This window comes from Lactuca saligna, chromosome 3 (assembly GCF_052625555.1).
Source record: "Lactuca saligna cultivar CGN05327 chromosome 3, ASM5262555v1, whole genome shotgun sequence".
In the NCBI taxonomy this organism is placed as follows: Eukaryota; Viridiplantae; Streptophyta; class Magnoliopsida; order Asterales; family Asteraceae; genus Lactuca; species Lactuca saligna.
Window position 1 is genome coordinate 39,360,913 of NC_136419.1, and position 15,492 is coordinate 39,376,404.

The 15,492-nt window shown below is 35.1% G+C and overlaps 1 protein-coding gene across 1 annotated transcript; it reads left to right on the forward strand.

The window, feature by feature from the left end:
* Positions 1-6,890: 6,890 nt before the first annotated feature.
* LOC145033582 (senescence-specific cysteine protease SAG39-like) lies at positions 6,891-8,020 on the forward strand. Its single transcript, XM_078982169.1, has 2 exons — positions 6,891-7,323; positions 7,428-8,020. The coding sequence occupies exons 1-2, from the start codon at positions 6,891-6,893 to the stop codon at positions 8,018-8,020; spliced, it is 1,026 nt and encodes a 341-aa protein (XP_078838295.1).
* Positions 8,021-15,492: the final 7,472 nt, after the last annotated feature.

The following is a 15,492-nucleotide window of genomic DNA, read 5'->3' on the forward strand; positions in this document are numbered from 1 at the left end:
CTTGTCAATATAGTGAGGATAACTCACCTACAACTGCTGACTTAAAGAAATAAGACCAAGCTGCTCTGACCACCAGCACGAACTCCACCACTTATCATTACCAAATAACCAAAACCAATAAACACTAATAATTACCAAAATATCCTTGGATGTCAAACTGGTCGACCATTGGTCCAAGTCAAAGTCCTCAGTTAAAGTCAACCTTCCTGGTTGACACTACTCGCCGAGTCAACCTGTTGACTCGTCGAGTTCCTATGCTCAGAAATACCCATGCCTCGACTCAACTCGTCGAGTCGCCCCAAGACTCATCGAGTCCAACAAGCTCTGAGTCCCTTCCTGCTCAACTCACCGAGTCATCCCTCGACTCACCGATTCACAGCTCAACTAGAAAAGGTTAGGACTTTGCGACCAGACTCACCGAGTCCAAGCATAGACTCGCCGATTTGTTCTTCCAACTCGACGATTCGATGCACATAATCAACAGACTCGCCGATTTGTTCTACCAACTTTACGTGAAAGCAAGGATATATAAGCCCAAAACACTTCTAGGGCTAGGGTTAAAGACAAAGGGCTTCACTAATAACTCTTAGACAGGAACTTTATGACCTTTTGGGCCATCACAAGTCTAGATCTGAAGTAGCAACTTCAATTCTAAGCCTCAAACTCGAGATAGCTCCCAAACAAGCTAATGAATCCTAAGTCAACCACCATTCATGAATCAATAATGGAATAGCTTAAGGAGGAGGTTCCTTACCCCTGAAATGTGCCCAGGGTTGTGACCCCCGGCTTGGCAAGGAACACCATGAGGCGGCTCGTGGCATAATGGCAAGACTATGAGCGCACCAGTGGTGAGTTTATGCATGCCTAAGGTGGGTCAAATGACGTACTAAATTTTGTAAATAATAGTAGAAATTATATAGCAAGAACCACCTAAAGGTTTTTGAATGACCTACCTTATAAAGAAAATGAAAGAAAATAGAGAAAAAGATTTTGGGTCGGTAAAAAAAAAAGAACTCAATTATTGAAATAGAGCTGAAGCAATGGAACGAAGATTCAAATTATTTAGAAACAATAGGTTTTTTGCCACTTTAGTTTCCAATTCCATTTAGGATAATGGACTCTCTTTTATTACATTATCATATTATTATTTTTTATTTTGTTTTCTGAGTTATAATAAAAATAAACATACGTCTTATTTATTGACCTTTTCTGCTTCGGGGGAACCCGCAAACAAATCATTTCCAGTTTGATCGTGAATCTATATCCATTTTGTTAGTTTCTTTTTTATTCTTCTTTCCTTTTAAATAGATTTTCATTTCATTTTTACTTTAAATGAAAAACATTTACTCACACACTTTTTTATTAAATATATTTCATTTCATTTAACAGATCTTGCTTTATCTTAAATTTATGTTGATTTTACCAATAAAAAAAATTAAGGTTTATAGGTTTGGACTCGGTCATCTCACCATTAGTTTTTATACATGTTGAATTGGTTATTTTTCTGGTTGAACTCGATTTTTTTCTTGAACCGACCCTAGTTAGTGAACCACTTGGGTTTCCATTCTAGACTCGCCACTGTGCGACACATAGTACTTTTATTGATTATGATATATGAATGTTATGTATGGCTCGTGATTTTGTATGCCATGTGTGGATCCATCGCAAACTTTAGACATGATTTTTTTTCCGTAGCTAATCCCTTGCAAAGTTCATATACTAAAAAAAAATCCATTGCTGATCTGTCACAAACTTTAGACATGCATTATTATTATTATTATTATTATTATTATTATTATGTCACTAATCCGTCGTGAACTTGTAATGTCTTTTTTTTATTATGATTCTAAAAGAAAAAAAATATTACAATCATCAAATTATTATACTAAAAACATCAAATAGTGATACAACCAAACATTATAATATACAAAAACTATCAAAGTTACCAAAGTATCATGTTTCATATCATACTTAGCTTCATATAACTCAACCCATGAACATATAGACATGCATTATTATTATTATTATTATTATTATTATTATTATTATTATTATTATTTTGTCACTAATCCATCGCGAACTTGTAATATCTTTTTTTTATTATGATTCTAAAAGCAAAAAATACTACAATCATCAAATTATTATACTAAAAAACATCAAATAATGATACAACCAAACATTATAATATACAAAAACTATCAAAGTTACCAAAGTATCATGTTTCATATCATACTTAGCTTCATATAACTCAACCCATGAACATATAGTTGTATACCCTTGCTTGCATACGTGCTCTAGAACCCGTATTTATAGGTGCACTGTGCAAAAGAACACCAATATATAGCTTATATATGTCCCATTAAGTCCATTAAGTAAAAGAGATTGAGGATAAAAAAGTAAACTCACCAATGGGACACCATTCATGGCTCTTTCTTCCTAGAATCTTGATGGTTTATAAAAGTTGCCATATTTTTCAGATTTCTATATATGTGTTTACTCCCAACAACATCTGCCCAAAAAACAATGCCACCACTGCAACACATTGTGAAATACATTAAGTAAATGCAAAATACATTTTTTTATCTAAAATTGTTTATTCTTGCAAACTATATTGCTAATTTTCAATTATAAACATACCAATATGAAAGGAAAACTCACCCCAAGAAAAGATGCAATGTCAAGATCGGATGCTTTAACAATAATTTTTTCCTATAAAACACGACATGCTTAATTCACCACAGGGAACAACACTATCTTTACTATTTCTTCATCAATCATGGCTACAGTCTACACAGATAAAACACAAAATGACAAAATTGCCCTTTGTATGTCCCAAGGGTACAAATGGATTACCTTTCCTTGTGTTTCTTGAGAGTTGAAGCTTTGCCATTTTTAGGCCCTTCCAAGTTGTTCCTGTTGGTCAAAGAGAACATTCTTGCATCAAATTTTGGTGAGTCGAAATGACATTCAGACAATGAACCATTAACCTTGGGGGCTTCAATTCCTGAGCTTTTCACACGAATATATGTAGTGAAGCAATGACGGATTCCATTCTCAAGTTGTGGGAATGACGAATAGCATGGTTGGAATTTTGAAGTGTTGATAGATGGTATGAAAGTGTCGCAATCAATGTCTGTTTCAATTTCAGTTATATGGATTGCATCACATCCAGGAGCATTCAGTGACTCCCTGCAATTATAAAGATTGTAATTAACTACAAATTAGATACAAAGGAGACAAAAAAAGAGCTTTTTTTTTTACTTTTGCCACATTAGTTTTCCTACAATTTTTATTTTACAAAAATCTTTTATCAAAGTCTAGAAGCAAAAACACTTACAATCGTGAGCCCAATCGATTCTTTGTTGATTAAAGGCAAGAAACTTGAGCATTCACTGTTTAAAGGAAAGGAACTCGGTGTGTTAGATTAAGTATGCAAGGTCTTAAATTGTTAGAAGAATTTCTACCCATTTAACTTGGGAAATTCAGATTTGATAGTGGAATTGCAATGGCTCGAAACTATAGGTACTACACATATTAATTGGAAGACATAAGTGATGAAATTTCTAATATAAAATTATCATTATTATTAAGTGATTTACATGTCAAAAACCCATACCCAAAATCAAATACAAATTTCACACATCAAGGGCTCAAGGACACCTTAAAGTTCAAATTTAGGTACCTATCTAATTATTTAACAATTCTTTTATAGATAATAATAATCTACTCAATTATTAATAATTTGCATTATCAACTTGTAATTTATTTTCCCATATACTTACTAAATTATCTTCAAAAATTATAAATACTAGAAAAGTAAGAAATCTTCTACTGTGTCCATTCATTAATTTAAAGGGGGGAAGATGTTGTTCAACTCCAGCTGGAAAGGTAAGAGCTTTACTTATCCCAGTTTTGAAGATTATTTTTCTTATTTCTAAGCTCAAAAACATACATGACTCAGTATTCTCATATAACTATCATGCTTAATGTCATATCATACGATAATTTTTATTAAATAACTAAAGAAGCCAGTGATGATAAATGAATGTGTATAATTATATTGTGACATGACAATTGACAAATTCATATATGGCGAGGATTGACAAATTCATATATGACATCTGCTCTGTGTTGTATATATGGAGGCAATACTAATTTAACAAATCACTATGGACTAAACACCAAACATAGTAAATCGTAGAAAGCACAGGTTCCATTTTGTAATTCAATTTAAAACTAAGTTAAATATGCCAGAAAACCAAAATGAAAAACAATGAGGAAACAGGAAATGAGAATTAGAAATGTTCCTTTCATTCAGTAGACATTGGAAAAAGAAGCCGACCCCCAAAGTCAAGAAAAGTCAAGAGATTGACTCATAGGAATCCATTAGAAGTTAGTGGAATAACATATGATAAATCTATAAAAGTTGTTAAAAAAGATGATACATTTGCTTTGAAAGATACACCTGTTGAAGATGGCTAGATAGAAGTGAATCTTGTTAACAACGGAATCCAGTTGCCTATAACAAAAGTAAAAAAGAAGCTGACCCCCAAAGTTAAGAAAAGTCAAGAGAAGTCCACAAAAACCAACTACAATGAGTAAAACCTGCAAAAAAACAAAAAAAAAAAAAAAAAAAAAAAAAAAAAAAAAAAAGAAAAAACCTTAAACACAAGCCAAATCTAATGACACATTGGAAAATGGTTATGTGAAAGAACATGACACTTACAGACGTCTCAGGTGCGAGTATTCCTTCCATAGATAGCCTTTTGAGATCACTTCAAGAAAAGAACTGATTATTAGTGTAATGTCTATAGAAAAGAATCACAATATAAAAGCATATGATAAAGCTAAAACCGATAATTAGTTTTGTCTAGAGAAACCCATAAAGAAAATTATAATAAATTACAAGTAAGTAGTACTTTGCTGAATAGCATCAATCAGCTAAGCATGAAAAAGGAAGTAAAAACCAAAATCATACATAAAGAACTCTTTATGTGTGATGGTTGAAAAATAACTAATCAGGTATAGATTTTGTTTGCTTCACCAAAAAATTAAACGGAAAATCAAAAGAAAGTCACTAAAAGAGGAGTTGTCAGCTGTTGCTTCTAAGTGTAGCACTCAACAGCAGAAATCTAATCTGAGATGGAAATCCTCAAAGGCTGCAAAAAAGACGACTAATCTTTTACAAACAAGTGATTGTCTAGGAGCAGAAACTCTTATAAAGTCGATTAAAAAGTTAAGAATTACTCAAGAAGCCATGATGTAGACATTTCAACCTTTTTATCTTGTTTTTCATGTGGTGTTAACTTATAAGTTTTCTACTGATGGCGTACTCCAAATTTGATGCAGAGTAAAAATTCGATTACTGTGGGTGTAGTTGGCTTGCCTAATGTAGGCAAGAGTGGTCTAATTAATAGCTTGAAAAGATGTCATGTTGCCAATGTTGGGGCTACACCAGGTCTAACAAGAACAATTCAAGAAGTTCAATTAGACAAGAATATCAAATTGTTGGATTGTCTTGGTGTTGTGATAATTAAATCTTGGGAGAATGATGCTGCTGTAGCTCTTCGGAATTGCATGAAAATTGAGAAACTAGATGAATCATGCCCTAACTCAAGTTCTAATTCTAAGTGTCTATTCTTATATAGATGCAATCGACGGTAGCCCTAACACAATAACCAGAAAGTTTCAAGGTAAATTAAACCCTAACGAAGTATATTGTGAAATTGAACTAGAACTAACCTAAGAGGGACGAGATTTACCTAAACCGGAAGGTAAATTAAACCCTAACGAAGGTAAATTAAGAATACTTTCAGATTTAAAGATGTGGAGGTTGCCGGAATCGGATGAGTAGTGTCGTCTTCTGTTCGAACAAAGATGGTGAGATAAAGCAGAACCGGAACAGAGATGAAGGGAACTTACTCCAAAGTCAAGAGTGACAAGTCAAGAGTGACAAAGCTGGAGGGAAGGAAAGTTACATCACCTTCGTGAAGATGGAACTGGGTTGTGACAATTTCAGCGCCAGAGATTGGCGATAGAAAAAATAAAACGCGCGTATCCCAAATATTGTTTCCGTCGGCGTTCTCTCGCTAAACGGGTACCAGATGGCACAATTTTTTATCCCTCGTTGAACCCTAGCTAAGCGCCTTCATTTTTCGAGTGATTAGCGAGGAATAGTGGTGCATCCTTAAATCCTTGCGAGATCCGTAGGTGATCCCTAGGTAAATCCTTACTAATATTCTATATGTTAAATACATAAAATAATTATGAAAAATATGGTAGATCTGTTGTATTTCCCTAGCTATAAGTCTAAATTTTTGCTAGAGAATAAATCTGTAGCTGAAACTCAAGTATCTAGTAGTGATTATATATAAAAAATATATATATCATGAGACTCTTAGACAAGTTCTCCCATAACATATATATATATATATATATATATATATATATATATATATATATATATATATATATATATATATATATATATATATAGATAGATAGATAGATAGATAGATAGATAGATACCTAAATATTGGTGAAGTTATGTTCTATAAGCTTTTAACTTACATTTACCTATGTTAAGTTACAAGAATGAATGAGGACGCAATAGGTTTAGCATTCAGCAATACTAGAGTCCAAAATGGAAATCTAACATGGGTAGTGTCATCAATCCTCTATCTAAACAACTTGTGCCATGCATTTAACTTCATTTAATTAATATAATATTAATCAGACCATCTGATCTTCTACGTACTTGAAAACATATATTTCATTTTTCAAACAAGGACAAAATCATTTCTTTCTATATAAAGCAAGCCTCTCAGTAAAGAGTTTACTCCAACTTATATTCATATCCCTTATTTCACATATCTACAACCACTATGTCTATGTCATCCACAAACCACACATCTATGGTATGTTTGGTTTTACTCTTCTTCTCGGCTACTTTGCTTTCACACACTGCATCCCGGTTGCTCCCTGACATTTCAAGCTATGAGAGCCACGAGCAATGGATGGCTCATTACGGACGTGTTTACAAGGACGCTGATGAGAAAGAACGGCGTTCAAAGATTTTCCAAGAGAACGTTCAGTACATACACTCATCCAACAATGGCATGAACAAAGGTTACAAACTAGCAGTGAATGAGTTTGCAGACCTTACAAACCAAGAGTTCACGAGCACAAGGAACCGATTCAAGGCACATGAATGTTCCACATCCACCTCTGCTTTCAGGTATGAAAACGTGACAGCAGTCCCCTCATCGATGGACTGGAGAAAGAAAGGTGCAGTAACACCTATTAAAGATCAAGGCCAATGTGGTAATTAAGCTAGCTAGCAAGAATTAATTGTTTTAAGAATTTCACAACTGAAACGTATTCTATGTTGCTGACTTAAAAGGTTCATCATGATATATATGTTGTAGGGTCTTGCTGGGCGTTTTCAGCTGTGGGAGCAATGGAAGGAATAACCCAACTGACAACAGGTAAACTAATCTCTCTATCTGAACAAGAGCTTGTGGACTGCGATACTAGTGGTGTAGATCAGGGATGTGAAGGTGGTCTTATGGATGATGCCTTTGAATTCATCGTAAAGAATAAAGGGCTTACAACAGAGAGCAACTACCCATACAAAGCAGTGGATGGAAGCTGCAACAGCAACGAGGCATCAAACCATGCTGCAACAATTACGGGTCATGAAGATGTTCCTGCTAATAGTGAAAGTGCACTGTTGAAGGCTGTAGCCAGTCAGCCTATCTCTGTGGCTATTGATGCAAGTGGGTCCGACTTCCAGTTCTACTCTAGCGGGGTGTTTACCGGAGAATGTGGCACGGAACTTGACCATGGTGTTACTGCGGTTGGTTATGGAACGACTGCTGATGGAACTAAGTATTGGCTCGTGAAGAATTCATGGGGAACAACTTGGGGTGAAGAGGGGTATATAATGATGCAAAGAGATGTTGATGCGAAAGAAGGAATTTGTGGCATTGCCATGCAGGCTTCCTACCCCACTGCATGATTAATTTCTGGATCATCATCACCAACAGTAATTAATACTATTGTATATTATATCTATAATCTATTTGGCGCCGTGTTATTTAATACAAGGAAACTTATAAACTATGTACATGTATCTGAAAACTAATTAAGTCTTCAAAAAGCTGGAACTATCAAATTGTGTATGCATCTCATGAAAATTTGTGAGCTTGGATGTCTTTTCCTGATGCCATTTGCTAGTTTCTCTGAGCCTGGTAATTAATGTCAACATAAGAATCACCTATATGTTGAGGATGAGAAAGTTTCTCAAGGTACAAAGGAAAAAAATAAAACATCTACAATACGAACCAAAGAGAATTTGATGAATGTTTATCTTGTTTCACTAATGATACCCGAGTGAGGAAAAACACTAGGTATTTTTAAACATGTGCAACTAGTTTCAGAGTTTTTTACATAAACCTTGTAGTCGGAAAAATGAATTACCAAGTAATGGTATTTTTAAATATATTTACCTATTAATTGTAGTTTTATTAGAAACTATAAAAAAAATAATAATAAAAATAAAAAGGAACTTACACCCTTGTTTTCCTTGGTCGCGGTTTTTCTCCCTCTCCCTGAGCCTTCAACACCATCACCGGTAACTGCCATTATTATGTTATGATACGTTGAAAATTTTTATGTTATGCATATCTTCGTTTTGCCTTCAACTCAAATTATTTTCCTCTAGGTACAGGCGTTGGAACTAACTGACTTTTTTTTTGTGCAACTAAATAGATTAGCTGTTTTCTTTTGTTTTTACTTGGAGCTCAAGAACAGAACTAGAAGCATGTATGAAATGGGCTAGATACCGAACATAAGCATTCCGTTTAGAAACTTTAATGTTTTGTGATTCAGGTCAACATTATTTTTTCTAGTAGAAGAGTTTTCTGATGGGGTTTGCTATATCTATAATACTTTCATGGCATTTTCACCTTCATCGTGTGAACCTGAATTTTAAATTGCAATCGCTTATTCTGATGAATAACGGACATTCGGATCGACATGACAGATCGTTCCGACCAGTGGTGGACCTTAGTGGAGCCCCGGGGTCCCGGGCCACTGTTCCGATTCCGGCACGTAATGTAAAAAAAAAATTATGTTTTTTTTTTTTTTATGTTTCTTCTGTTAGGTACACAGGTACACAGGCTTAAAATACGAGTGTTACTACTAATTTAGTTTTATTTGGAAATTTTTTTTAGTATCACCCCTACTAAAACATTTTGTGTCCGCTACTAGTTCCTAGTTAGATGCATCCCGAGAGAACCATAGCGGTTTTAGGTACCATGGTCGGTGGATGGTTGGTTTGTCAATCCAACTAAACGAATCCCATCGGCCACATGTTTATATTGTATAATACTTCATAATTTTACGAAGAAGAAAAGAGTTTGCTTGTGACCAAGTTTCCTTGTATTTCACCATCTATAATTTTAGGCGATGAAACCAAACAAAAAAGTAGTTTATAGGAGATCAAATCGAACCAAACAAATGTCGGCGAAGTTGATTTTTATTATCTTATTTTTGGTATAAAATATGATGGGGCCGACAACCTAAATTACATGTTGGCAATTACCCGTAACACTAGTTATGTATCTGAAATATTCTTTCAATTACAAAGTATATCATTTATCTTTGCATATAATAAAAGGTTCCTATAAATTACATGTTGGCAATTACCCGTAACACTAGCTAAGTCACCAACACAAGAGCATGGTATTTTTTTCACCATTTCTTTTTTTTTTTTTTATTTAACATTAATAATCTTTAACCAAACTGACAACCAATTTGAAGAAAAAGAGAATGATGAGAGGTTCAGAACCTATTTGCGAAGCCTTTACTTGATGGTGATGATCGAAGATCTTATAAAATTAGAGGGTGGTGCCATGGTGGAGTTTTGTAGCTACAATGCTATAAAGGAGATGAAAAAAAAAAAAGAATGACATTGCATTGGGTTACAAAAAAAAATAGCAATGTATTTATGTTGATTTGTTTACCATAGCATCCTACATTTATTCTAGCATATTACAACATTATACTTACAAAAATCAACATAATTATAGTAATGTCATCCAAATACAATAAAAATCTGATTGTTATCGTTATGACTAGATAAAATTTGCAAAGTACGATATGTTACTAAGAGAAAAACATGAAACTACAATGTTATAACTAGGTTTATTTTCAAAGTACAATATAAAGGAAACGGGATGTTGTAATAAAATAATATATGCAAGTACGTTGTTGTTTCTACCATTTAGCCCATTTGATTCTTATTGCATTCTACTTCCGTCTCTTTCTATTAGAGTGAGCCCCATAGTAGCAAATCATCAAAATATAAAACAATCTTCGCACGCCTATTCAAATGATCAGAGAACTAACTAACCAGAGACTCCAAAGAGTGATGTAGCATCTCAGGAATTATGAAATTCATATTGCATGCATAAGCTTGAACCAATTAAGTATGGAGGATTTTCTAGCCTAAAACCCTTAATTACTAGCTTGTGTTGGAGGCAAGGCCTGAACATAGGGCGTTCATATCGTGAACGCTTAGCATTCAGAGCATGGAGTTGGATGTAGAGGCCAAGATGAACGCGGGACGTTGCAGGGAGGAACGCAACGCATTCACCGTCTGCACTCAAAAATCGTAAGTGTGCACTATTTAAACAAATTAAGACCCAACGCTCTTCAGTCTTTCAGCCTCCATTGTACCTTAAGTCTCATTTCGAAACCCTAACCCTAATTATGAGTGTGTGAGCTTGAAAGACCATCCTTAAGTGTATTTTAGTGTTCTTGATGAAGAGTGATCACCTTGGAGTCTCATTAATCAAGGAAGAGCTTTTGGATCCAGGTTCTCCATCACATTTTCAAGTCTCAGAAGGTATAAAGTTTCTATCTTACTACCTTATAGCTTAAGATCTAGATTAGGGCTTGTTTTTGCTTCTTATGAACATATGGATTCTCTTTGGGAGTTTGAGCTACTCCAGGAGCCTAGAATTGAAGATCCTCACATTTTTGAGTTGCTAGAGTCATAAAAATGGTAACTTGATGGTGGAGGACCAACCATGCAAAGGTTTTGGGTCTTGATTTATGGATTGGAAGCTTTAATGGATGTTGGGTTCTTTTTGGGCTATGCAAAGGTGCCAAGTTGAGGATTTTATGGATTAAGACTCTGATAAGAAGCTATTTTGAAGATTTGAACTTTGGACTTAAAGTATTAAGACATAAATGCAATTTTTGGTCCCTGGTCGGGAACGCAGTGTGTTCATCTTTGGAACGCCATGCGTTCTAGAATCGAGTCCCGATCATCGGTTAGGCAGCGACCACCCAGCATTCCACAAGGGAACGCGCCATGTTTGTCCAACAGTGTGCTTCTGTGGGCTTTCCACTCATTCTGACTCGATCGAATCATGAAGTACAACCTAGTACATGTAATCTGCATTAGAGACTTTACGCTCAAAATTGCTCCCCATATTCATACTCCAAGTTTTATGGGCATGTTTGTTATAAACTCATAAGCTTTGTCTAAACACCATGCACAACCTAAAAGATCTAAAACACACGCATAATGTGGATGATGTGGCACAATACCATAATCTTTCACACTATTAAATATTACACAACCTTCTTCTATAAGTCCAACATGAGTGCGTGGTGTAAGAATCCTAATGAACGTGACTTTATTTAGACTCGTACCAGCTTGGTTCATGAATTGGCAAAGATTTACAGTTTCATGTGCTCTACTATGCTAAGCAGTTATCGCGGTCGAGATTTCAATAGCGTTCGCATGCCGCTATTTGAAATCACGGTTATCGCGGTGGTATAGCAGTGGTATAGTGGTTTTATAATATTATGTATAATTTATATTATATATTTATACAAAATTTATATATTAGATTATTAATACTATATAGAATTAATATCATAAAAAATCATATAAAAACATAACATAATCTATATATAATATTCTAATATAGTAATATAGAAACTAAAAAGTGTCAAAATGTCATTGCAGCTCAAGTCGTTCGTGGTTTCTATGTACTGAAACAGATGAGAAAAGTGTAGTGGGCTAGTTAAAAAAATAAAAATTTATTACTGAAATAACACACAATCATTTTTTTTTCTTTGTTCGAGTAGCCCAATATGTACAACATTGTAAAACCGGGTGTAACGTCGCTATAACGCTGACGAGATTCGCGATCAATAGCGCCGCTAATAGTGTCACCATTATTCGTAAACGCTATATCAAAATAACATTTCAGTAACATCGCAAAACGTTATAGCTCTGCTATAGCGCGCTATTGATAGCATAACTACTATGTAAGACATATCCAACAATCATGACACTCCAAACCACATTGTTTTTGGTTTTTGTTTCATTAAAAACTTTCCGGGCCAAGTCTATGTTTGCACATTTTGCATACATGTGAATAAGTGTTGTGTTGACAAAACAATTGGTTTTTGTTTCATGAAAGTTTTTAATAGCAGGAGTACAAGCTGTCTGCTAGAATGTCAAGCACACTCTTTTTTTTATTCATATATAATCCTTGCTCGGTCTTGTGTAATTCAACCACAATGAAATAACTTATTTGTCCTAACTCCTTGATTGTGATCATTTTCTATAAATATTCTTTTACTTCTTCGATTAACTAAAGATTAGGATTGTAATAATGTAACGTCCACGAATTCAGACTAGATGTTTTTAGGATTATAAATAACAATATTTATTTTATCGGAAATTTAAATCGTCAAATAAGTTAATCGTAAATAAATAATTAAGTATCTTTCGTACGCGATACGTGTTATATAAATGATATTTATATATTGTGTACATGTTTTATGGACAAATATTATGGGCTTATAATATTTGTATAAAACATTATTATAAATTAAATAAATTACAATAAATAACATTTAAAATAAAATATTATCTAGGATAAATAATCTTAGCAAAATTGGTAGTGTAACACTCGGTTTCGGATTTGTTTCTTTATTCATGATTGTGGTCCAACCATCATTCGTCATTAGGCTTAGGGTCTTGGAGACGAAGGAATTTCGCTCTTTCGGATGTGGGTATTATGATTTAAGTGATCCAAGTGCTTGATGGTGTCTTTGGAGGCCCAATGTATAATCTTAATTTGATAACTCGATCTTTTATGGATTGTAGGTTTGGCTCGGAGGTTTTAAGGATTGGGTGTGTTGTTAGAAGCATAGGGCTTCTCGCCACCTTTCTGTAGATATAAGGTTCGTTGGAAACCAACCTAAGATGAGGAAGTTATGGTATTTTGAAGATTTTCGTAGAAATGGACCTTAATGGAAAATGCTTGCGTTTTAGTCCCATGCGTGTATGGCTAAAGGCACATGACTGGGTGAGTACGCTTAGTGCAAGCTAGGGGTACGCCCAACATAATGGACAGAGTGTCAAACCCAAATTTTTAGGGTTTGGGCACTATTTAAACATCTTTATGTGCTCAAGGCTCTTGCATTTCTCAGCCTCCTTTGTCTTTGAGCCCCATTTCAAACCCTAATCCCTTTTTGGTGGTGTATTCTTGAGTTAGTGGTGATTTTGAAGGTCCTTAGTGTTATTTCAAGGAGGTGGATCTTGGTAATCAAGTTTGATGTAGCCTTAGGGTTATAGATCCAGAATCTTAACACTCTTGGGAAGCTTTAGGAGGTAAAATGTTATCATTTTGACTTGTAATTGTCCTAGTTTGAGTTTAGGGAAATATTAAGGGTTTTTATGGTGTATTAAGTTCTCCTTGTGAGTTTTAGCCACTCCAGGAGCTTGGAGTGATATATCTTGCCTCTTTTGGTGTTTCTAGTTCATAAAAAATGCTTGCTTGATGTTTAAGAATGGTCCATGCATGTTCTAGTTGGATTATGTGGTGTCTTAGTAGATTAAGTTGGTTGTTGGGTCCTATTAAGTCATGCAAATGCATAAAGGTGTCAACATTATGCATTAAGAGCTTAGTTTGAAGGTCTTATGAGGTTTTAATGTGAGGACTTAAAGGATTAAGACGTGTTTTGAGGTTTGGAAAAGTCCTGGTTACGCCCCATGTAACTGATGGTACACCTAGTGTACCCTCTTTTGGTCGCAAATATGGAATTCTTCGAGTACGCCCAACGTAGCTGAGCATACTCCCCGCATTCTTCGTTCAGATGGGTTTTGCGTTTGTTGTGTTTTGAGCTTCGCATCCTTGGACCACATTCTTTCTTTGGGCCTTCTGTACAAACTGAGATTTATTATTCTCTAAGGAATTATTGGCCTTTAGGATAAGGCCCAAATGGGGTTGGGCCCTATTTGTAAAATTGGGCCATTAGTGGGCCATTATGGATCTTGTAGTTTTGGGCCTTTTTTGATTTTGGGCTTGGGCCTCAGTTTTGGTAAATGTTGGATGATAGGTAAAATGGTCATTTTACCCCATGTATGGATTATGGATCATCTTTTGGAACCCAATTGCTAATTAGGTATTATTTTGGTATTGATATCCCGGAGGAGTTGTCAGGGTAGCAGCTAGGGATTTCTTTCAGTGAGCTTCTGCATACGAGGTGAGTCTCCTCACTGTTCTATGGGTTACAGACACTAATTTCGATCAATCTGGTTTATGTATTTTAGGAAAACACGGGAGTAACCCCTGGCATTTTGTATGAAAGACAGTGAGGCGGCTCCTGGCAAATTGTATGCAAGACCAGTGTCTTAAATCTAGCAGATAATTGGTTAAGAAGTTGTATATTGTGTGTTAGTTGTCTTTGTGATGTTTGCATGGAAGATCATGAGGTGGCTCCTGGCACCTGTCTGTAAGACCCAGGGTTTTGGTCCCCGGCCTAAAAAGAAAGACCACGAGGCGGATCGTGGCATAATGGCAAGACTATGGTTAGCACATATCACTTTTATTGATTGATTCGATATGTATGATACGTATGGCTTATTTGATATGTGTGTTGGATTAGGTGTGTAGTCTCACAACTATAATTGGTATGTACTTGATTTGAGATTAGCATGGTCCTTTTCGGTTGCCTTCACGATAGCAAATAGACTGGATGAGTTTTGGAGTAAAAGGTTAACTAACGGTTTATTAATATAATATAAGAATAATATATTAATTGGTAATCATATTATTTAATTAGTATTGATCATAAATTAATTTGGAATTAATTTAGTGATCAAAGGAAGTGATTAAAAGAACGGGGAGTGATTATGTAAATCAGTGATTGTTGTATTTTTGGGCTATTGGATTCAATTGATGGGGAGTGGACGAAAATCAACGGCAAGCCCCCATAGAGTTTTCGTACAAGGCCTTTCATTTGGGGGTCCATGGATTGCTTAGGGCCTAAGCAAGGGAATTAGGGTTTCCAGTTGAAAACCCTAGCAGCCGTAACTATAAAAGGAAACCCTAGCCTCAAGAAATCGGTATGCCTACCTTCTAAGAGAAACCCTCACCGATTTATATCTCCTTCTAC